General features: G+C 45.9%; 2 protein-coding genes across 2 annotated transcripts in view; one reads left to right on the top strand and one right to left on the bottom strand.

The window, feature by feature from the left end:
• Nucleotides 1-20,568, top strand: part of LOC143987091 (uncharacterized) — a 91,140-nt gene extending 70,572 nt beyond the window's left edge. The window contains exon 4 of the transcript XR_013276594.1: nt 20,346-20,568. The gene's annotated coding sequence lies outside the window, so the exon portion shown is untranslated. The remainder of the gene's footprint in view (nt 1-20,345) is intronic.
• LOC143990042 (uncharacterized) lies at nt 4,128-6,795 on the bottom strand. The gene is made up of 2 exons (XM_077490271.1): nt 6,395-6,795; nt 4,128-6,069 (listed from the first exon to the last, which is right to left on the bottom strand). The coding sequence occupies exons 1-2, from the start codon at nt 6,554-6,556 to the stop codon at nt 4,162-4,164; spliced, it is 2,070 nt and encodes a 689-aa protein (XP_077346397.1). The 5' UTR covers nt 6,557-6,795; the 3' UTR covers nt 4,128-4,161.
• Nucleotides 20,569-24,307: the final 3,739 nt, after the last annotated feature.

Raw genomic sequence — 24,307 nt, 5'->3', positions numbered from 1 at the left:
GAATTAGTAGACCAGACTGTGTGGACTGCACAGAGGAAACCAGAAACACATGTAAGTGAAAAATAATGGTGTTTATTTACATAGGTGAAAAGTAAGTGAATATAATAGTGCACAACCAACCCAAAACCACAAACAACAATGATATATACAAATAGTGGGGAATACCAGAATTGTAACAAAAGCCAGGCCGAGGTCATACACAGGGGGGTCAGCAGATGGGGAACCAACAGCACAGGGCGAGGACAGATAGATAGATGGATGGATGGGCTGTACAGCAGGGATCCAAGGCAAACAGGAGGGCCAGGTCCAGGATGGGGTCAGGCTCCAGGGAGAAAGATACCAAGACAAGCATGTGTGGGCTTGCCGGGTATTTATAAGACTGCATTAATTGTCCTCCAGTAACACTTGAGTGAAGAAAGTGTTGCCTGCTCCCTACTGCCAGGATCCATCCGCTGGTGGACGCTAGTACTGTGGCCCAATGGTGACATAACACCAGCAGGGAAAGTCTCTCCTGACAGTTACAAACTGCCAGGAGACACCTGCTGGTGGACCTCAGTACTGCATGCCAAATGATGGATCTTACCAGCGGACGGACCCTTTCCTGACACTATCACACGTTTGAAGGCCCTGGAGCATCAGGACAATGGAAACGCCCACAAAATGACCCCATTTTGGAAAGAAACACCAACTTATATTCTATGAGGCATAATGAGTCTTTTGAACATGTCATTTTTTTCCCCACAATTTTTCGGAAAAATTGTGGAAAGAAAATGAAAACACATTTTTTTACACATTTTTACTACACTGATGGGTGCTGATGAGGGTCCACTTACTGATGGGCACTGTATTAACACTGATGAGGCACTATAGAGCACAGATGTGGCACTAATGTAGCACTGTAGGGCACTGCTGGGTACAGATGGGACACTGCTGGGGCAGTGCTGGGCACAGTTGGGGCACTGTTGGGTACTGGTGTGACACTGCTGGGGCACATATGTGCACTGATGGGTACAGATGTGCACTGTAGAGCATTGCCTGGCACAAATGTGGCATGGCTGGGTACTGATATGGCACTGCTTTGGCACAGGTGTGGCACTGCTGAGGCACAGATCTGCACTGCTGGGGCACTGTAGCGCACGGCTGGGCACAAATGTGGCATGGCTGGGTACTGATGTGGCACAGCTGGTTACTGATATGGCACTGATGGGCTCTGATGTTGCACTGCTGGAGCACAGATGGGCACTTGGAATACATGCAAAAAAAGCAAGCAGCCTCAAGTTGCAGCTTCTCCCTCCTCTGCTCACACGATCAGTGTGAGGAGAGGAGAGAACCGGACAGGACGCCGGTTCATGGACAGTGATCGCTCTGGATCTGCTGGACGGAGTGATCACATGGCAAAGGGGCGGGTACTAGGGACCCGTAGCGTCATGGATCGGGGTAAAGGGCCAATCCCAGCAGCCCTTTACCCCGATTTGTGATACGCTGGGCCCCGAGTACACGGCGAGCATGGACACTCCTGTGTGTGCGCCCCAGGGTGTGTGTGGGGATCGTGATTCTGGGGGGACATCATTGTGCACCTCCCAGAATTATCCAACCACACTGTAGCCATCATTCAGCTATGGCCCGGTTGGAAAGTTTGTGTGTCCCAATACTTTTGGTAATATAATGTATGTGTGATTGGACAGAGGTGGAGAGAGAGGAACAGGACTATCTAGGAAGACAAGATGAAGTAGATTGTGTATTTTATACCTGGGGAGCCAGAGGCAGAAGAGAACACTGTGCTGGGATGGGATCCTCCATATAGAGATGAGACAGTTTGAGCCGCCAAACAGTTCTTTTCAAGCATGGAGAACTTCCACTTCATGATGTGACCATTGGTGTGTTTTAGGGCTCCTGAGGCATTATAGATGCCGACATTACAGACCAGCTTTTTAAAGGCGAACTCGGGGCTCAACCCCCCCTTCTCACTAGATTTACTGGGTTCAGTTACAGGGAGGGTTACTCTTGGGGCTATAGGGGGGATTAGTATTGGGGTTACAGGGAGGGTTATTCTTGGGGATATAGGAAGGGATAGTATTGGGGTTACAGGGAGGGTTATTCTTGGGGATATAGGGAGGGTTAGTATTGGGGATACAGGGGGGGTATTCTTGTGGATATAGGGAGGGTTAGAATTGGGTTTACAAGGAGGGTTATTCTTGAGGATATAGGGAGGGTTAGTATTGGGGTTACAGGGAGAGTTATTCTTAGGGGTATAGGGAGGGTTTGTATTAGGGTTACAGGGAAGGTTATTCTTGGGGATATAGGGAGGGTTCGTTTTGGGGTTACGGGGGGGTTATTGTTGGGGATATAAGGAGGGATAGTATTGGGGTTACAGGGAGGGTTATTCTTGGGGATATAGGGAGGGTTAGTGTTCGGGTTACAGGGAGGGTTATTATAGGGGAAATAGGGAGGGTTAGTATTGGGGTTACAGGGAGGGTTATTACTGGGGTTACAGTGAAGGATGTTCTTGGGGATATAGGAAGGTATAGTATTGGGGTTAATGGGAGAGTTATTCTTGGGGATATAGGGAGGGATAGTATTGGGGATATAGGGAGGGATAGTATTGGAGTTACAGGGGCGGTTATTCTTGGGGATATAGGGAGGGATGGTATTGTGGTTACAGGGAGGGTCAGAGAGAGCTATTGAGCTATATAGTAAACAGCAGGCTTTTTTTCAGCCAAGTTGCTTAGGATAGCCTAGAAAATACTTGAAAAGGAGCTGAGTGCTCCACCTCCTGGCTGTAAATGAGAATACAAAATAATCCTATCATTTTACAAAAAATATATATTATTCAAAAGTGCTTAACAAAATCCATACACAAACGCATTACTTTTGGTTTACATTTTATTCCAATTTACACAGCAGATTTCTCCCTGGAGACACAAAGCAGTTAGCAGTTGAGGCAGCCATCTTGGCAATTGCATGCACCAGATCTGGTGGGGAACTTGAGTTAGGCGATATGAGTTCCACCTCTTGTTCTGACTCCTGCACAGGTTTGCTTTGGTCAAACATTTCTTCTGGTGTGCTTGGTATATTCACTTCACAGCTTTCAGGGATCAGTGTTTCTGGTGATGGGCTCTCATAGTTACATAGTTAGTAAGGTTGAATAAAGACACCAGTCCATCCTGAGTGAGTACACACTCACATCAGTCCCTACCATCAAGGATTTCAAGGATATCACCAATTTCTTGGACAGAAGCCAATTAACCTACCAGCATGTCTTTGGAGTGTGGGAGGAAACCGGAGTACCCGGAGGAAACCCACGCAGGCACAGGGAGAACATGCAAACTCTGAGCAGGTAGTGTCATGGTTGGGATTTGAACCAGTGACGCTTTTTACTGCTAGGCGAAAGTGCTACCCACTACACCACTGTGCTGCCCGAATATAAGAAAAACAAATATAATAAACGCACACCGAATATATTAAACGCACACCGAATATAAGAAAACGCACACTCCATCTCACAGCAACCAGATCCTCTGGAAGGAGCAGGACACTGTCCCCACCCAGACTGAGAATGGACCCTGCCTGCTGCTGGCCGTCATGAACACCCTGCTGGCATGGAAGGTAAAGTACCGAGCATCACACACAGCTTCCCATAGACAGGCACTGCAGACTGGGACATGGTACACAGGAGGGGCTGCAGACAGGAACGGGGCTAGAGATCTCTCTCTCCACCTTCCTCCCTCCCCCCTCTCTCCCCCTCCCCCCTCCCCCCCTCTCTCCCCTCTCTCCCCCTCTCTCCCCTCTCTCTCTCCCACTCCCCCTCTCTCTCTCTTCCTCCCCTCTCTCTCTCCCGCTCCCCCTCTCTCTCTCTTCCTCCCCCCTCTCTCCCGCCTTCCCCCCTCCCCCCTCTCTCCCTTCCCCCCTCTCTCTCTCTTCCTTCCCCCTTCTCTCTCTCCCTTCCCCCCTCTCTCTCCCTTCCCCCCCTCTCTCCCTTCCCCCTTCTCTCTCTCCCTTCCCCCTTCTCTCTCTCCTCCCTCTCTTCCCCTCCCCCTCTCTCTCTCTTCCCCTCCCCCTCTCTCTCTCTTCCTCTCCCCCTCCCTCCCTCTTCCTCCCCCTCTCTTTGAATTTTTTTTTATCCATTATGGGCGTGAGTGGGGCCTCGTGTCTAAATTTTGCCTAAGGCCTCACAAAGCCTAGAGCCGCCTCTGCCCCTGGCTCTATGACATTGTTATGAGCCTCTTCATGGTACATCGGCCACGGTGTAAACACATTCTCCTGGCAGTATGCCGTTGGGAAGAAGTTCTGTGGTGGCTGCTGAATCTGGTACCCAAAGTCATTGATGTAATTCTGCTCCCCTGGCTCTATGACATTGTTATGAGCCTCTTCATGGTACATCGGCCACGGTGTAAACACATTCTCCTGGCAGTATGCTGCTGGGAAGAAGACCTGTGGTGGCTGCTGAATCTGGTAGCCAAAGTCATCAATGTAATTCTGCTCCCCTTGCTCTATGACATTGTTATGAGCCTCTTCATGGTACATCGGCCACGGTGTAAACACATTCTCCTGGCAGTATGCTGCTGGGAAGAAGTCCTGCGGTGGCTGCTGAATCTGGTAGCCAAAGTCATCGATGTAATTCTGCTCCCCTGGCTCTATGACATTGGTATGAGCCTCTTCATGGTACATCGGCCACGGTGTAAACACATTCTCCTGGCAGTATGCCGTTGGGAAGAAGTTCTGTGGTGGCTGCTGAATCTGGTACCCAAAGTCATTGATGTACTTCTGCTCCCCTGGCTCTATGACATTGTTATGAGCCTCTTCATGGTACATCGGCCACGGTGTAAACACATTCTCCTGGCAGTATGCTGCTGGGAAGAAGTCCTGTGGTGGCTGCTGAATCTGGTAGCCAAAGTCATCGATGTAATTCTGCTCCCCTGGCTCTATGACATTGTTATGAGCCTCTTCATGGTACATCGGCCACGGTGTAAACACATTCTCCTGGCAGTATGCTGCTGGGAAGAAGTCCTGTGGTGGCTGCTGAATCTGGTAGCCAAAGTCATCGATGTAATTCTGCTCCCCTGGCTCTATGACATTGTTATGAGCCTCTTCATGGTACATCGGCCACGGTGTAAACACATTCTCCTGGCAGTATGCCGCTGGGAAGAAGTCCTGTGGTGGCTGCTGAATCTGGTAGCCAAAGCCATCAATGTAATTCTGCTCCCCTGGCTCTAAGACATTGTTATGAGCCTCTTCATGGTACATCGGCCACGGTGTAAACACATTCTCCTGGCAGTATGCTGCTGGGAAGAAGTCCTGTGGTGGCTGCTGAATCTGGTAGCCAAAGTCATCGATGTAATTCTGCTCCCCTGGCTCTATGACATTGTTATGAGCCTCTTCATGGTGCATCGGCCATGGTGTAAACACATTCTCCTGGCAGTATGCCGCTGGGAAGAAGTCCTGTGGTGGCTGCTGAATCTGGTAGCCAAAGTCATCAATATAATTCTGCTCCCCTGGCTCTATGACATTGTTATGAGCCTCTTCATGGTACATCGGCAACGGTGTAAACACATTCTCCTGGCAGTATGCCGCTGGGAAGAATTCCTGTGGTGGCTGCTGAATCTGGTAGCCAAAGTCATCGATATCATTCTGCTCCCCTGGCTCTTTTAGGTTCATATGAGCCTCCTCATAATCCATTGGCCAGGGTGTGAAGAGATTCTCCTGTCTGACTGCTGGTGATGGCTGAAGAAAGACCATTTGCTCTGCCAATTGTTGAAGAGCCGCCTTATAATGGTTCTCCATTGGATTTGATACTGGTCCATGGATGTTCAGTGGTAATATTGGAGACCTGTCCATTGGTTCCTCCTTCTGACACTCACTGTCATCACTACAGTCAGCAAAATTAGGCTTCTTCTCTGGCGATAATGGTGGATGTGAAAATAAGTCCATTGGTGACATCTTCAGACTGTCGCTCATGTATGAAAAGCCTGTGAAATACTCCTGCTCATATCGTGATATTGGAGCCTCCCAGGCCAGGTAGTTGATATACTCATTCAAGGGCATGCTGTTATTTGATGGTTCCTCACAAATCTAGACAGAGAAAAAGACATTCATTACTGCTTCTAATTGATACAGAGAGTGGTAACAAACCCCACACCCAAAGTGCAGCAGATTTCACCAAGTAGGCTCCTTCCACCCTAGCTCCCTCTAGTGGTCAGATAACATACACAATAATTAACTCCAATAATGAACAGAAATCATTCAGACCCTACTGTATGATTATATAGTGATCACGAATTCATAGACAGGTCTGAAAAGTCTGTTTAAAACAAATGTCTTAGATGGTGAGGAGCCTGCTGCTGAAAATCTCCCCTCCCCGTCCAATGTCTTTGGACTCTATTATCTGTATACTTACTGGTTCGGATTTAGGTGGCATTGCTTTTTTTCGCTCTAACTCTGCCCAGTCGATGGTCTTGAAGAACGGATTGTTCCTGATGTCACTGACTAGATGGTTTCGTTCCTCTTGGTCTTTCCACAGAAGCTGTAATGAAGAATGAAATATAATGAGATGCTGCATGACCAATAACAATATCTGAGCAATAGAGGAGCTTAAGGCTCTCTGTAACTTACCTTAACTAAGAGGTTATGGAGGTCAGGGTCCATACCCTCCTCATAATCTGGCTCCATTTCAAGAATATTCGTCTTTATTTCTTCCCAGTCCTCCGTGGTGTAGAAGGGATGTTTCCCAAACGCCATCTCGTATACTATGACTCCAAGGGAGAAATAGTCAACCATACTGAAATAATACATTTTTTGCAAGACCTGTAGAAACATAAGAGAAAGAGGGATGAGCACATTGTCAGACCAAGCAGAGGACAGAGATGACAACATAGCGACATATGTGATGTATAAAGCTCATGCATGACTAAAATTGCAGTGAAACGGCATCAAACTGAAGTGGAGCTTGCGAATATTGGAGGTGGGGCTTAAACAGGATGTATAGTCAAAACCCCTTTTTTTTTTTTACGTGTCGGATAAAATAGAAAGGGATTAAACACTCTGGGGCTTTGCCTAGAGGTGCCCTTTAATTGCCCCAATTAAAGTAGGTGGATGAAGGTATACTGACCCCAATAGCTCAATTTTCACAAGCGCTCCCCATGTTAAAGAGGAGAAGGGAAACAGTGGGTGAGCAGTTACTGGAGGTTTTACCCCATTCATATGTGTGAAATGGGCCAGGCAGATGAATCCATCTACCCTCGGCCTCAATGTCCCCTACAAAGAAGCCCCAACACTGCTCCATGACTCAGAACTTCCCAGCTTTTGTTGGGGATATGGTTCTAGCCTGGAAACCCATTAAAAGCAACCGGGTCACCAGTGGAGACATTCTCTATTTAGTGGAAGTGGAGCACCCCTTTATCTCTTCTCCATATCCAACCATAATAATGGGTATATCTTGATAAATGTTCTAATTAAATCTGATATTGGGAGCATACTTACTTCTGGAGCCATGTAGATTGGTGTCCCTGTATGTTCGTTACTTCTCTTAGCCTGGGTGACTCCCTTCGCTGACAAGCCAAAATCCGCAACTCTGGCATGGCCAGCGTTGTCTAACAGGATATTTTCTGGCTTGAGATCTCTGTGAACGATCTCTTTGTCATGCAGGAATTGCAGGCCGCAAATAATTTCCGCTGTTAGGTTTCTGATGGAGAGAGAAATACATGGATTAGCATCAAAAATCATCACACACCAGTTAATGGTAAAGATAAAGTGAGTTCTCCCTATAGTACATAGGGGTATAGATGGATGGGATCAGCTGGAGGGGCCTGGATAGGTCACTGCCTGTTCTCAGTGGTCAGCCTCCCCCGACTCCAAAGTGACCCTGACAAACTTACCTTAAGGTGTCCAGAGGAAGTGGAGCTGAATTTCTTATCAGGTCGGAGAGATCTCCTCCGCACAGAAACTCCATAACAAAGGCCAGATGGTTCTGTGAAAATAGGAAAAACAGATTACGTTATAGACATTGAAGTTTTCACTTTGTGAAGGGATATATGAAGACACGCACACCAGCAGAGAGTGCAGTGTGGCATCTTTACTAAATGCTTCCTGGGGAGGAACTCAGGAAACCCAGACAGAGAAGAATATTAGACCGCCATTGCTGGAAGACCTTTACCACAATACTAGTTTTGTCAAGTTGTTATGGTGGCCCAATGACTTCTATATTTTGGCTTCCCATCCTGAAAGATGTATGTCGATCAGGAATCCTGATTTATCCTGCCTTGCCAGTTGTAGACGTGTTCTGACTCAGTGACTCAAAGTTTTAAGGCCAGAGATAGCCAGGCAACTAGTAATGTCTGAAGTCAGTAATGGCGGCCTCTCAGTATGTGGTTTCTTGAAGGAAAGCCTCTACTCTGTACAGTTTATGTCACTAAGCTCCAGCCTTGTAGGAAGCACTCTAGAGACTTCTTCTTTCACCTTTACTGCATTGTCCTGATCAATAGCCAGAGCCCTCAGAAGAACCTGATGTGGGACACAAGTTAAGCTTTCTTCTGCCTCCTCCAATTCAGCACTTAGTGCCTGAAGGACTAGATGACGGGTCTGAACACTGTCATCTCATGGGGCAGGGGGATGCTTTGCCATGTGTAAGTTTTGACTACCAAAAAAAGTCACCATTTGCATAACTATTGTAGGGAGTCTGGATCAATAGTGGAGCGCAATACAGGAAAGAGAAGAAGAAATTGGGAGATTAAAAGACTTACGTTTGTTTGGAAAGATCCATAAATATGGGTGATGTATGGGCACTCTCTGCCTTCTTCCAGAATCCATCTTTCTGTGAGTGCCATCCAGGGTCCACATCTCAGTAGTTTTCTCTTTGAGATGAACTTTACCGCCAGCTTTTGGTTAGTGGCTGGATGGGTGGCCAACACCACTTTCCCAAAGCTCCCTTCTCCAAGTTCCTCATGGAAGGTGAAGGTTTCAGCATATAGTTTCCTGATACTGCAGGATGGGACCAGTTCAGATGTCTTCTTGTTCATGGTGGGGATGGATGAAAGTGAACTCCACACAGACATTTTGTCTCCAAGATATGAAGGGACCAGAGGTGATGACTCACTTATTTTGCACTTTGGAGGTTGTTGTTGCTTCATAAAGTTGGCAAATGAAGCCCAAAATTTGTTTTCAACCTCACCATTAGAAGGAGTGAGTGAATTTTGCTGGTTCTCATTAACTGTATCCAGTTTAATCTCACTGGTGGATGGAACCAGTGCAATTTGCTCACCCTCAATGGTAGATGGGGAGACTGCACTTGGTTGGTCCTCCACAGTTATAGCCAGAGTTGCCTCATTGTCACTGTTGGCTGAAACCAGTGCAGTTTGCTCACCCTCGATGGTAGATGGGGAGACTGCACTTGGTTGGTCCTCCACAGTCATAGCCAGAGTTGCCTCGTTGTCATTGGTGGATAGAACCAGTGCAGTTTGCTCACCCTCGATGGTAGATGGGGAGACTGCACTTGGTTGGTCCTCCACAGTCATAGCCAGAGTTGCCTCGTTGTCATTGGTGGATGAAACCAGTGCAGTTTGCTCACCCTCAATGGTAGATGGGGAGACTGCCCTTGGTTGGTCCTCCACAGTCATAGCCAGAGTTGCCTCGTTGTCATTGGTGGATAGAACCAGTGCAGTTTGCTCACCCTCGATGGTAGATGGGGAGACTGCACTTGGTTGGTCCTCCACAGTCATAGCCAGAGTTGCCTCGTTGTCATTGGTGGATAGCACCAGTGCAGTTTGCTCACCCTCGATGGTAGATGGGGAGACTTCACTTGGTTGGTCCTCCACAGTCATAGCCAGAGTTGCCTCGTTGTCATTGGTGGATAGCACCAGTGCAGTTTGCTCACCCTCAATGGTAGATGGGGAGACTGCACTTGGTTGGTCTTCCACAGTCATAGCCGGTGTTGTTGGCTCTCTGTCACTGGTGGATGGAACCAGTGGGTTGTCCTCCCCCTCCAAGGTGGGGGTGGTGACACTGGGAGATGATGGATCATATTCTCCTGGAGAGAGAAAAAAATGTTTTAATTCTTTCTGTTTTATAAACATACAAATCTTTAGACATTAAAATATATTTTCTTATTGTGCATTTATAACTTCTATATATACATAGACACCCCTCCCCCCGGGAGTTCATTCTCAGCTCCTGGCTTTTTTGTGCCAGAACAAGTGTACCGTAAAGTGCTTTAAAAAGCCCACATAACTTCCCTAACAGCTACTCACCCCCCAAATGTCATGATTTCTACCAAGAGATACCAATCCTAATGTGATATCTCACTGGGCTGAGATCTCGGTGCCAAAGACCACTGATCTTCTACAGGGGGAGCCCATTGTGGTTTATTATGTATGCTGCCTGTTTAGTAGTCCTTGTTTTGTAATGATGCTTCCTCTCAATTCAATGTCGTCATTCTGCTAAATCCTAAATATATATATATGAGCGCGTCACTAGCTACGTTGACTGCCACCAGATGCCATCAGGTGTCCCAAGCGGAGTCTGTCCTTACATCAGGTGCCCCATCAGAGGTACCTTCCTCACATCTGTGTCCATCAGCGGAGCCAGTGGCGAACTAAGTGGGGGGCGGGGGCGGGCCGCCCCGGGTGCCACACATTGGGGGGGGTGTCAGGCCGGCGTCCTCCCCCTCCGCAACTGAAGAGGAGACAGCGCCGTGGGTTCGCAGCCCACACAGAGAGAGCCCGAGGCACTGGCAGTGGGCGGCATTGCAGGGGGGAGGTGCGAGCAGCACCCGAGTGGAGTGACACCTGTCGGCTCAGTGATCTAGGACCCGGTGGCCGGCGCAACAATCCTCTTCTCTCTGTGGTCAAGTCGCGCCATTCTGATCAGTCTCGGCAGCGGCTGTCACTCACAGCCGAGCAGAGTGAAGCCGCCTCCCCTTCCTGCATGCACAGCACTGTGTAGACGTAAAGGAGGAGGGGGAGGCAGCTTCACTCTGCTCGGCTGTGAGTGACAGCCGCTGCCGAGACTGATCAGAACGGTGCGACGCGAGTCACGCGACCACAGAGAGAAGGGGATTTTTTACGCCGGGTCCCGGATCACTGAGCCATCAGGTGTCACTCCACTTGGGTGCTGCTCGCACTTCCCCCCTGCAATGTCACTGACTTGGGCTCTTCATGTGTGTTCAGGTACATTATGGGTCTGTGGGGGGGGCTGTATTGTTAGGGGGTTCTTTACTGTAGGGGGGTCTGAGCGCTGTAGGGGGGTCTGAGCGCTGTAGGGGGGTCTGTGCACTGTAGGGGGGTCTGTGCACTGTAGGGGGGTCTGTGCACTGTGGGGGGGTCTGCACTGTAGGGGGGCTCTGCACTGTAGGGGGGGTCCTGCACAGTAGGAGGGGTCCTGCACAGTAGGGGGGTCTGCACTATAGGGGGAGGGGTCTGTACAGTAGGGGAAGATTTGGCACTGTAGGGGGGTTCTTTACTGTAGGGGGTATGCACTGTGGGGGGGTTCTGCACTGTAGGGGAGTCTTGCACTGTAGGGGGGTCTGCACTGTAGGGGGAGTCCTGCACTGTAGGGGGGAGTCCTGCACTGTAGGAGGGGTCCTGTACTGTAGGGGGGTCCTGCACTGTAGGGGGGTCTGTACTATAGGGGGTCTGCACTATAGGGGGAGAGGTCTGTACAGTAGGGGAAGATTTGGCACTGTAGGGGGGTATGCAGTGTAGGGGGGTATGCACTGTAGGGGGGAGGGGTCTGTACTGTAGGGGAGGATTCTGCACTGTAGGGGAGTCTGTACTGTAGTGGGGGGGGCCTGTATGGTAGGGAGGGAGGTCTGCACTGTAGGGGGTCTGTGTAACATGCAGGGGGTCCAGAGCTGTGAGGGGCTGTGTAATGTAAAGGGGTGCAGAGGTGCAGGGTGCTGTGTAATGTAAAGTGGTCCAGGGGTGCAGGGAGCTGTGTATTGTAAAGGGGACCAGAGGTACAAGGGCTGTGTAATGTAAAGGGGTCAGGAGGTTCGGGGCACTGTGTTATGTAAAGGGGTCCAGAGGTACAAGGGGTGTGTAATGTAAAGGGGTCCAGAGGTGCAGGATGCTGTGTAATGTAAAGAGGTGCTTAGGTGCAAGGTCCTGTGTAATGTAAAGGGGTCCAGAGGTGCAGGGTGCTGTGTAATGTAAAGGGGTCCAGAGGTGCAGGGTGCTGTGTAATGTAAAGGGGTCCAGAAGTGCAGGGTGCTGTGTAATGTAAAGCGGTCCAGAGGTGCAGGGTGCTGCGTAATGTAAAGGGGTCCAGAGGTTCAGGGTGCTGCGTAATGTAAAGGGGTCCAGAGGTTCAGGGTGCTGTGTAATGTAAAGGGGTCCAGAGGTTCAGGGTGCTGTGTAATGTAAAGGGGTCCAGAGGTGCAGGGTGCTGTGTAATGTAAAGAGGTCCATAGGTGCAAGGTCCTGTGTAATGTAAAGGGGTCCAGAGGTGCAGGGTGATGTGTAATGTAAAGGGGTCCAGAGGTGCAGTTGTGGAGAGGGGGGGTACACAGTAGTGACAAAAAGATATTGAAGGATGCAGAGGTATGCAGGGGGCACAGTGGGGTATTTTTAAATTTTAAGGTGGGGGGTGCCAGATATAGGATCCGCCCCGGGTGCCAAATGCTCTAGGTACGCCTCTGAGCGGAGCCCCTCCTTACATCTGGTGCCCCTCTGACATCCAGACTGAGCGGCCCCCACATCCACAGACTGGCCCCGGCATCCACAGACTGGCCCCCACATACTCACTGCACGGACTTCCCCGACAGGACATTACATCTCCTGGCCTTCAAGCGGCAGCCGTCGTTGCCACGCTGACTTTGAACTGTGGCGCCCACTGCTCTTCACACACACTGCAGCGGGGGTGGGCGGTGCCACAGGTTCTCTATTGAAGACCAGCTTCTGGTCTTCTTAAAAATGGCGGCCCGCGGAGACATTGTCTCCGCTGGATGCGGACCTCTAGCGGCCGGCGACAAAAAAACTGGAAATTCAATTTCCCAGCACAAACCGAATCCCCCATCCGGACTATCCCGCGTTGCCACCATTCATCAATTTTCTCTTCCGTCCATGCCCAGAGAGATTAGCTTGAGTGCCATGGGTTGCAAACTTCTTGATAATGTTGAGCACTCCTCGACTCGAGCTTCTCTCCTTTTTATCTGCTTTCAGGTGTTATTTTTTTATATTGCCCACACCTGTTACTTGCCCCAGGTGAGTTTTAGGCTGGGTTCACACTGCTGCGGTGCTGAGAATCGGATGTGATTCGCACCGCACTGCAGTGCAAATCACATCCGATCTCTGTGCGATGCGAGTTCAGCCATACAGATAGTATGGCTGAATTTGCATCGCACCCGGCCCAAACTCGCACAGGACCCTTTTTTTGGTCCGCAGCAGAATCGGATTGCATGGGTGTTCACACCATGCGATCCGATTCCTGTCCAAGTTTGCAGATCGCACTGCGATATGCGAACTGATCTGGGGGTGTCATTAACATTTCACTGACACTCCCAGCAGTTCGCATAGGGCAGTGTGAACTGCCGCCGGGAGGTATGCGATGCGGGAACCCGCCACGGATTAGCGGCGTTCCCGCATCGCTGCAATGTGAACCCAGCCTAAAGGAGCATCACATGCTTGAAACAATCTTATTTATCCACAATTTTGAAAGGGTGCCAAGAATTGTGACCAGCCCATTTTTGGAGTTTTGTGTGACATTATGTCCAATTTGCCTCTTTTCCTTTTTTTGTTTTGTTCCAATATACACAAAGGGAATAAACATGTGTATAGCAAAACATGTGTTACTGCAAAACTTTTCTGTGAGAAATACTTGATTTTCTGGAAACATTTCTGGGGTGCCAACAATTTCAGCCACAACTGTATATCCCATAGTTTGTAGACGCTATAACGTTTGGGTAAACCAATCAATGTACGCTTACTGGGATTTTTACCAAAAATATGTAGCAGAATATATATTGGCCTAAATTGATGAAGAAATTAGATGTTTTACATTTTTTTATTGGATGTTTTATAGCAGAAAGTAAAAATATTGTTGTTTTTTTTTTTTTTTTTAAATATTCAGTTTTTTTTGTTTATAACGCAAAAATGAAAAGCCGCAGAGGTAATCAAATACCACCAAAGGAAATATGTATTTGTGGAGGGAAATGACACATTTTATTTGGGTACAGCGTCGACTGCGCAATTGTATTAAAATAACGGTGTTGTAATGCAAAAAATGGCCTGGTCATGGAGGGGGTAAATCTTCTGAGGGGCAAGTGGTTGATGGCAGGGAGTTTCTCTGCGTGTCAGAAAAGTATACAGATAGGTGTGTGAGGAACTTAGCAATTTATCAACATGCTGCTTGTGGTAAACTTTAATTAAGCCAATCGCCATATAGAGAGTTATGTTCCAAGGACTGCTGAACTATCTAGGGCGGACCTATCACATCTCTGACTAACTTTCTACCGGTAAAGGCCGTTGTTGTGCCGAGAATGGCTTCCCCGCCGAGATCGGCTCCCCCTCTCATTTTTTTTTTTTTTTTGCCCCTCCTATTATTTTATTTATTATTACACATTTTATCTAATTTATTATTACCCCCTTTTTTGGGGGGGGGGACCCGCAAACAAAACTAAAACATTTTAAAAAATAGATCATCAATTCCAGCCTCACTGTGCCATCAATTGCCGCCACTGTGCCATCAAACGAAGGCACAGTGCACATCTGTTTCTCTGACTGCTCTACTCTTTGTATAAAGCATCCTCACTCTTCTTTCTTACCCCAGGCCCTTTCTGTCCAGGGGAAGCGGAATTAGATGCAAATGTACATATATATATATACACACACACACACACATTATTATATCATGTGTGGATGAACTAATACATTATATCATGTGTGGATGAACTAATACATTATATCATGTGTGGATGGACTAATATACACACACATATATATATATATATACATGCGTGAGGACGAGCACGGGGTATTATGTGTGGATGGACTAATACACACACATATATAAAAAAAATATATATATATATATATATATATATATATATTTATATTATATTATATTATTATATTATTACATACTAATGCATATATATATATATATATATATATATATATATATATATATATATATATACACATATATACATAAATATATGTATATACATATATATATATATATATATATACATACATAAATATATGTATATATATATATATATATATATATATATATTATATTATGTGTGTATGCGTGAGGACGAGCACAGGGTATTATGTGTGGATGGACTAATACACACACATATATAAAATGTATATATATATATATATGCATATATATATATATATATTTATATTATATTATTACATTATATGTGTATGCGCGGGGACCTATATATCTATATATTTTATATATAGATATATACATATATATACATATATATATATATACATAAATATATATATATATATATATATATATATATATATATATATATATATATATACACACACACATATATATATATATATATATATATATATATATATATATATATATATATACACATATATACATAAATAAATATATATATATATATATATATACATACATAAATATATGTGTATATATATATATATATATATATATATATATATATATATATATATAAAATTACATTATGTGTGTATGCGCGGGGACGAGCACGGGGGCGGGGAAGGTAAAAGTGTAATTTGCATTCGGGATAGAGGAGGAGGATCCGTAGTGCAGAGGGATGGATAGGCGGAGTTCCGATCTGCGCCGAGAGGCAGGGGGAGCTGATCTCGGCGGGGAAGCCGTTCTCGGCACAACACCGTAAAGCCGTCCCCAATTTCCAACAATAACAAATCCGCTCCGCCACCATAGCAACCACCCTGACCCGCCCCGTGCTCCCCCAGCATGCCGCGCTCCGCCCCCCTTCCATCCTGTGATTGGCTGATCACACTAGTCACGCATCCGTCGGTGACGTTCCTCCCTCGTATCGGAGTTTTCCCGCCATCTGTGTGAGGCAGCCCGGAGCTGAGGGGAGCCGTTGCCATGGCCAAGCAGAGCACTCGGTTCAGCTTCTTCGCCAAGTCCCCTACTCTGTCCAGGAGCCGGACCAAGAGCGACCCGTCCTCCTCACCCACCGAGGCCGACCTACCCTCCCTGGGGGGGGGAGAAGAACAACTCCCCTCCGAAGGAGTCAGCGGGGCCCCGAAACATGGAGGGAAGACCCCCGGGCCAGCACCCCAGGTACCGAGCGGGGGGCGGGGGGTGTGTATGTATGTAGCGGAAATATGAGAGGGACCTGTAGTACCATTCACCGCCAGGTGAGGGGGGGTGTGGATCAGAAATGAGGGACCTGCACTGTAATACCATCGCATGGGAAAAAAATAAATATATATAATATGCACTTTGCTTTTACAATTCAAAATTGTGATGGGTCTGTTGTGTGTTCTCCATATTGGGCAGACAATGAGATGTGGTCATTCCTCCCACACCTAATCCACACTCCTGCTGGCCAACTGCCATCTGAAGGAGTGAGCTGAGATTATATTTGAATAATAAAAATATATCCAGTATAGAATTCCCTCCAGTTTCCTACATTATAATTGAATGAAATCCTACATACCTTCTCTGTGTCTGTGTCGGGGTTTTAGGTGAATACAGGGGCAGATGGTGTTAAGAACTGCCCTAAACCCCCGCCTGATACCCTTACGCACTCCTCTACGAGGGGCTTTGGGCTGTGCGGGGGGCTGGTTTTCTGCTGGTAAGTCTGCAACCATGTTTGATTGCATATTCGGGTCTCCTAAGTTGATAAACAAAAGATCCCCTGACTTAATCGCACTTCTATCACTATGAAAACGCGCCAGTTATAAAATAATCAGCAACGTGTCTCAGAGCAACAGAGCTCACGTCCTTTCCCAAGAAGAGAAATTCTGCAAGTGAGCCCAGCTCCTGCCAGAGCTCCTTTTTATATCGGGGACTGGCTCGCTATGACATCATCAGGTGGGTTGACCAATGGGCATGTCGCAAGACCACTTTCTTTTTTTTTCTTCTAACTGACATTTTCTAACTGACAATCTAAAAATAGATATGGCCATGTCACATGACTTTTTTTTAACTGACAAAACTGTTAACCCTTCGCTGCAAGAGACAGTTTTGACATGTCTCGCACACTTGCTACAATAAACATGTTTTTTAGCTAGAAAAATTACTTATAATAGCCAAATATGATATATTTTCTGAAAGCATGAACCTCAGAGGTTGCCATATTTTACATCTGTATATATGGTTAATGGTGTTGCGCTCCACTAATAGTACAGATAAATAAAATAGATAAATATGGGAATATTGAGAACTTTTCTTCTTTTATATAGAAATAGACACTTTCACTATTACTCCGTTGCACCTTATTGGACATTGAACTATTCATTGTTTGGTTATTTTCAGATTTTTTACACTATGTGCACTATGGATTGAAAAAAAAAATATATATATATACATTTTTTTTTTTTTTTTTTTTTTTTTCAATCCATAGTGTATATAGTGTAAAAAAAATCTGAAAATAACCAAACAATGAATAGTTCAATGTCCAATAAGGTGCAAGGAGTAATTAATAGTAAAAGTGTCTATTTCTCTATAAAAGAAGAAAAGTTCTCAATCCATATCACTACTATTCATTGTTTGGTTATTTCAAATTTTTTTTTTTTTTACCACTATATTTTTGAGTTTTTACACTATATGCACTATGGATTGAATTATATTCTATATCACATTGTATATTGACAGTTATACCCATATTTATCTATTTATCTGTACTATTAGTGGAGCGCAACACCATTCACCATATATACAGTTTATCGATTTAGGGGAGGGTTTGAACCTCTGTCGGTGTTCAGCTGCAGCCAGGGGAGAAGAACTCCCCTCCGAAGGAGTCAGCGGGTGCCCCGAAACACGGAGGGAAGAAATATGAGGGACCTGTAGTACCATTCACCGCCAGGTGAGGGGGTGTGGAGCAGAAATGAGTGATTTGTACTGTAATACCATCTACTGCCAGGCGAGGGGTTGTGGAGCAACAATGAGAAAGGGAGGGGGACCTGTAATACTATTCATTGCCATGTGAGGGGGGTGTGGAGAAGAAATATTGGAGAGGATCTGTAGTATCATTCATTGCCACATGAGGGAGGTGTGGGGAAGGAGGGATCTGTAGTACCATCTACTGCCACGTGAGGGAGGTGTGAAGCAGAAATAAGGGAGAGGAAGGGATCTCCAGTACCGTTTACTGCCATGTGGGGGGGGGGGCTGTGGCACTGAAAGCGGTTGTATAATCCTTTTTACAACTTTTACCTACAGGAAAGCCTATAATAAGGCTTACCTGTAGGTAAAAATAAATCTCCTAAACAGAACAGGTTTAGGAGATATTCCCCTCACAATGCGCACGGGGGATTCTCGGCTGAAAGTCCGACAGACTATTCACCGACATGTGGGGGGGATGTGGAGCAACAATATGAGAAAGGGAGGTAGATCTGTAATACCCTCCACAGCCATGTGAGGGGGATGGAAAGCATGCATATGGGCAAAGGGGGATCTGTAGTACTATTTTACTGAATGAAATTGATTAATTCAGATTTGTTGTGATTGGCCTCTACCATGTGATCACTGACCAATCGCAGCTAACAGCACAGTTGTATACAATGGATGGCATGAAAGAAAGTCATCCATTGTTTACAATTGACGTGATCTGCTGTGATTGGTCACATCGATCACATGACACTGGCAGCGGGCCGGTGCACTGATCAGTTGACGGCTGTGTCCGCTGACAGATTACATGGATGCAATGCCCTGTGCAAAAGTTATAGCGTTTACAAAATAGGGGATAGTTTTATGGCATTTTTATCAAATCTTTTTAAATATATTTTTGGGGGATATTTATTATAGCAAAGTGTAAAATTTTTTTATTTTTTTTTCAAAATTGTCGCTCTTTTGTTTATAGCGCAAAAGATAAAAACCGCGTGGATGATCAAATACCACCAAAAGAAAGCTATTTGTTGGGGGGGGGAAGACATCCATTTTTGTTTGGGAACCATGTCGCATGAGCGTGCAATTGTCCGTTAAAGTGACACAGTGCCGAATCTCAAAAAGTGCTCTGGTCTTTGGTCAGCAAAATGGTCCGGGGCTTAAGTGGTTAATGCAACTAGTTTAAAGTGGTTGTAAACCTCAGACATGAAATATGAACAAAACATATCCCTCTATAGTGTGTACTTGTCTCAGTTAAGAGCACTAAGTGTCACTTTTTGTCTGCTGCTTCTTTTAGCATGAATCGCTTCTGACAAGATTTCCTGACACCAAGAGAAAAATGGTGATACAGGAGGGAGCTCCAGCTGACTGACAACCTCAGCTCTGTTGCTGTGTGAAGGGGGGGGGGGGGTGTACCTTCCCTCCAATCAGCTTTCAGGAGCTCTCCTCACTGAGCTCTGCAGAATGTTACTTCAGCTCTGCCCCCACCCCCCCCTTTTTTTTTTTTTTTTTTAATATAGACAAGCTTAGTAAATTCAGGACTTTGCCTGAAGAGGAGACCGCAGATACACAGGTACAACTTTTATATAGGAGATTTGTTTAAAGAGGAAGTAAACCCTTCCAAACAACTTGGACCTATAGGTAAGCCTAGATTAAGGCTTACCTGTAGGTCCAAGCAATATCTCCTAAACCTATATGGTTTAGGAGATATTTGCCCGAAAATGGGCACCGCTGTCTACGGCGCATGCGCCGTAGACAGCGGCGCGCAGGCGCACTAAATGCGGCAAATCCAAGAATGGATTTGCCTAATTTGTCGACTCCCGTGCGCATGCGCGGGAGTGACGTCATCGCGGCTTCGCCGTATGGCAGCGGCGGAGCTGCGAGACGCGACTCCCGTGCGCATGCGCGGGAGTGACGTCATCGCGGTTGCGCCGCTGTGATTCGTCGGAGCTGCGAGACGCCACAAGCAACGTGGATGCGGCGGACTACAGGGGACAGCGGCGACTTCGCTGGCTCCTGTGTCAGGTAAGTGACACATAATGAGCTACTATGCGATGCATAGTAGTCCATTATGCTTTACCTTTGCAGGGAAAAAAAGAGGAAGTAAACCCATCAGGGTTTACTTCCTCTTTAATCTGTGTATATTGCATAAGGATTGTCCCTTCACTGGGTATATGTAAGGGTTTACAACCACCTTAGTGATTAGCTAACTGTATTTAGCTTATGTTCTCTCTCTTCTATGCTTGGAGTTCTGCTATAAAACGTTGGACACTTCCTGGGATATTATTAATATAAGAAATGTATTTTTCTGTCTGCAGTGTTTGCGATTTCTCACCTGGTGACCTTGTTTGGGCCAAGATGCCAGGTCACCCCTGGTGGCCGTCATTAGTTTACAACCACCCCAACGAAGACACACATTTCAGAGGAAAGGGCAAGTCTCTTCATGTTCACGTGCAGTTCTTTGATGACCCACCAACTAGAGGATGGATAGGCATAAAATATGTGAAGAATTATTCAGGTAAGTAAGCGCTTTAAATGTTGAAGTTTTATTTATAAACACTTTTTTTTATGTGTAAACCAGTTATGTTGGACTTGGTCAATGAGCAGACCAGAGGACAGTGGTGTGAGAAGAGCATGTTAATCCCTATCCAGCGTTTCAGTGTCACTTTGAAAAGTTCTGAGCGCCCAGGGGGTGGGGAGGATCCACAATCATATGACCAATGTGACTGGCTTGCATAGTGGTCACTTGATGGGGAGCTGGTCTTGCCAGCTACTGATTGTTGGGATCTAGATGTGTCATTGACAGGGTGGATAAAATATAGATTAAAGAACATTACGGCTATGAGGGTACCTCATCCAACTTTGCATAGAGGGCCAACATGATGGATTATTGCGGTACCAGAGAGGGATTTTATACACAAGTTAATAAAGAATACATTTATTGTAACAAAATTTACACATAGAAAACACACAATAAAAACATCCGACTCATTGTAAGGTTCAATACAATAGTTACTGAAAATATCAGAGATGGTCGACGAGTTTCACTTAACCGATTCTGAAGAAGTTATTAACCACTTAAGGACCAGGCCTCTTTTTCAGATTTGGCATTTACATGTTTAAAACTTTTTTTTTTTTTGCTAGAAAATTACTTAGAGCCCCCAAACATAATATAAATACACACCACACACCAATACACAAATAACGCCCTAGAGAATAAAATGGTGGTCATTGCAACAGCTTTTTTTTTACACCGTATTTTCTCAGCGGTCTTAAGAGCGTACTTTTTTGAGAAAAAATTCACCTTTTTGAATTAAAAAAGACACCAGTAAAATTAGCCCAAGTTTTTTTTTTTTTTTTTTTTTTTGACGAGTAAATTGATACCAGACATGTCATGCTTCAAAATTGCGCTGCTCATGGAATGGCGTCAAACTTTTACCCTCAAAAATCTCCATAAGCGATATTTAAAAAATTCTACAGGTTGCAGAATTATTGATCTCGCTCTACCGATCGGGGCAATACCTCATATGTGTGGTTTGACTGCCGTTTTCATATGCGTTCGCTTCTGTGTGCGAGCTCGTCGGGATGGGGGGGGGTTAAATTTTTTTTATTTATTTATTTTACTTGATTTTATTTTTACACTTAAAAAAAAAAAAAAAAAATACATGGATCACTTTTATTCCTATTACAAGGAATGTAAACATCCCTTGTAATAGAAAACATGACAGGTCCTCTTAAATATGAGATCTGGGGGGTCAAAAAGTCCTCAGATCTCATATTCGGACTATACCTTTTTAAGAGGTGTGGGCGGAAGTGACGTTTTGACGTTGCTTCCGCCCTCCTATGGTATAGAGATGGGTGGGGGCCATCTTAGCCTCTCTCGTCTCTATACCCAGCAGAAGAAAGGACCCGACGGCTCCAGAGAAGGGGGGTGGCACCTCCCGCCACCGATAACGCTGATCTTGCGGTGAACCCACCGCAGAGACCACCGTTATCGTACACAGGACCGCCTCCTGTAAAGAGGGTTATCTCGCTTGTGGCAGCAGTATCTGCTGTTACCGAGATATCCCTCTTCAAAAAAACGACGTGCATTTACATGAGGCGGTCCTTAAGTGGTTAAGTGAAACGTGTCAACCATCTGATATTTTTTGTAACTATTATAGATGTTTTTTTTTCGTGTTTTCTACGTGTAAATTTTTGTTTAAAATGTATTCTTAACTTGTGTATAAAACCCCTCTCTGGTACCGCAACAATCCATGTTAGTTCTCTAGCTATGCATATATATATTATTATATATATCTCTCTATATTGATATATATATAATAAAAATGTATGCTTTTGGAGTAAAAATCTAAAGAGTTTTCTATTTAGCATGAAATGGAGCTTAGTTCTGTAGCATGAGGCTGTATATTCTGCAAAATGTTAAATTTTTGGTAAACTCATTCAATGAATCCTAACTGAGAGAACACGCACTGCATTGATGCATTCACACATTTCAAAGTAATCACGAGATGAAACAAAGTTGAGGAATATTCTTTTATCCCATTGTTTTGAAAATCTATGTACACGACAGACTGTGTGATTGTTTGAAGAGAAATGCATCTGTACTAGGCTAAAAGTGTGAGGCGGAAGGGCAAGCAGTAAAAATGAAGTTAAAGATTCTAACTACCTGCCAGAAGGAGTCCTTCAATTTTTAAAGGGCACCTGTCATTTCAGATCCATCATGGCAGCGCCTGTTAGCGGGCATCCAGTCAACTGCTGCTGCCACCTCCCTCGCCTTCAACCTAAGAGGGCTTTCACACTGCCGTGCTCATAGCATCGGCGGTAAAACGCCGCTATTTTTAGCTGCGTCTTACTGTCGGATTTGCAGCGCATTTCGGCCGCCCCCGCTAGCGGGCAAGAAAGGGTTAAACCCGCCTACAATAGCGGGATTCTGCCAGCAGTAATACAGCTCTGCCCCATTGATTTCAATGGGGAGCAGTGGTGGAGGAGCGGTAAACGCACCGCTCCAAAGAAGCTGCTGGCAGGACTTTTCTGAACGTCCTGCCAGCGCACCGCTCCAGTGTGAAAGCCCTCGGGCTTTCACACTGGAGACAATGGTGCAGCAGTTTGAGGGCGCATTGCAGGCGCTATTTCTAACACTATAGAGCCTTCAAAACGCCTTCAAATCCGCAGGATTGGACGGATGATCTGTCTATCAAAGTGCCCGGACAAGGGGGAGGGGCTGCGTGTGACGGCGCACGGCCGGGAACACACAGCAATTGAAATGAAAGCTGTGATGTTCCCGGCGCTGTTATCAAACAGGCGGCTCTCTTCCCTGCACACAGTGCACAGGCTGGCTGCAATGCGGCAGGCTGGCTGCAATGCGGCAGGCTGGCTGCAATGCGGCACACTGGCTGCAATGGGGGATGCTTCTTGTACCACGTCCTCTGTCTCTGACCATCTCCTGTACCATGTCCCCAGTCTGACCATCTTCTGTACCACGTCCCCTGTCTCTGACCATCTTCTGTACCACGTCCCCTGTCTCTGACCATCTTCTGTACCACGTCCCCTGTCTCTGACCATCTCCTGTACCGTGTCCCCTGTCTCTGACCACCTCCTGTACCGTGTCCCCAGTCTCTGACCACCTCCTGTACCGTGTCCCCAGTCTCTGACCACCTCCTGTACCGTGTCCCCAGTCTCTGACCACCTCCTGTACCGTGTCCCCAGTCTCTGACCACCTCCTGTACCGTGTCCCCAGTCTCTGACCACCTCCTGTATAAAAATATTTTTTAAAAACAGTCATTTTTGGTATCGGTGCTGTTTCGGTATCGGTTTCGGTTTTTGGCCTAGTGTATTTTTCATTTTCGGTATCGGTTTCGGCACCAAAAAACCCATTCGGTGCATCCCTACAAATTACACCCCAAAATACATTCTGCTACTCTTCCCGAGTACGGCGATACCACATGTGTGAGACTTTTACACATCCTGGCCACATACAGAACACCAACATTGATGTAGTACCTTCAGACGTTCTACGAGCAAAAATTACGCATCTCATTTCTCAACCACCTATTACACTTTTGAAGGCCCTGGAGTACCAGGACAATGGAATTTCCCATAAAATTACCCCATTTTGGAAAGCAAACACCCCAACGTATAATCTGTGAGGCATAATGAGTCTTTTGAATGGCTAATTTTTTTCCCGAAGTTTTTGGAATATGTGGAAAAAAATTAAAACACATTTATTTATTTTTTTATTTTTTTTACACAAAATTGTCAATTTATAAGATATTTATAA

Source organism: Lithobates pipiens, unplaced genomic scaffold (genome assembly GCF_037356315.1).
Source record: "Lithobates pipiens isolate NorthernLeopardFrog02 unplaced genomic scaffold, aLitPip1_a1.2 Scaffold_18, whole genome shotgun sequence".
NCBI classification, from domain to species: domain Eukaryota; kingdom Metazoa; phylum Chordata; class Amphibia; order Anura; family Ranidae; genus Lithobates; species Lithobates pipiens.
The sequence above is the reverse complement of the archived record's forward strand: the minus strand, read 5'-3'. Positions and strand labels throughout refer to the sequence as shown.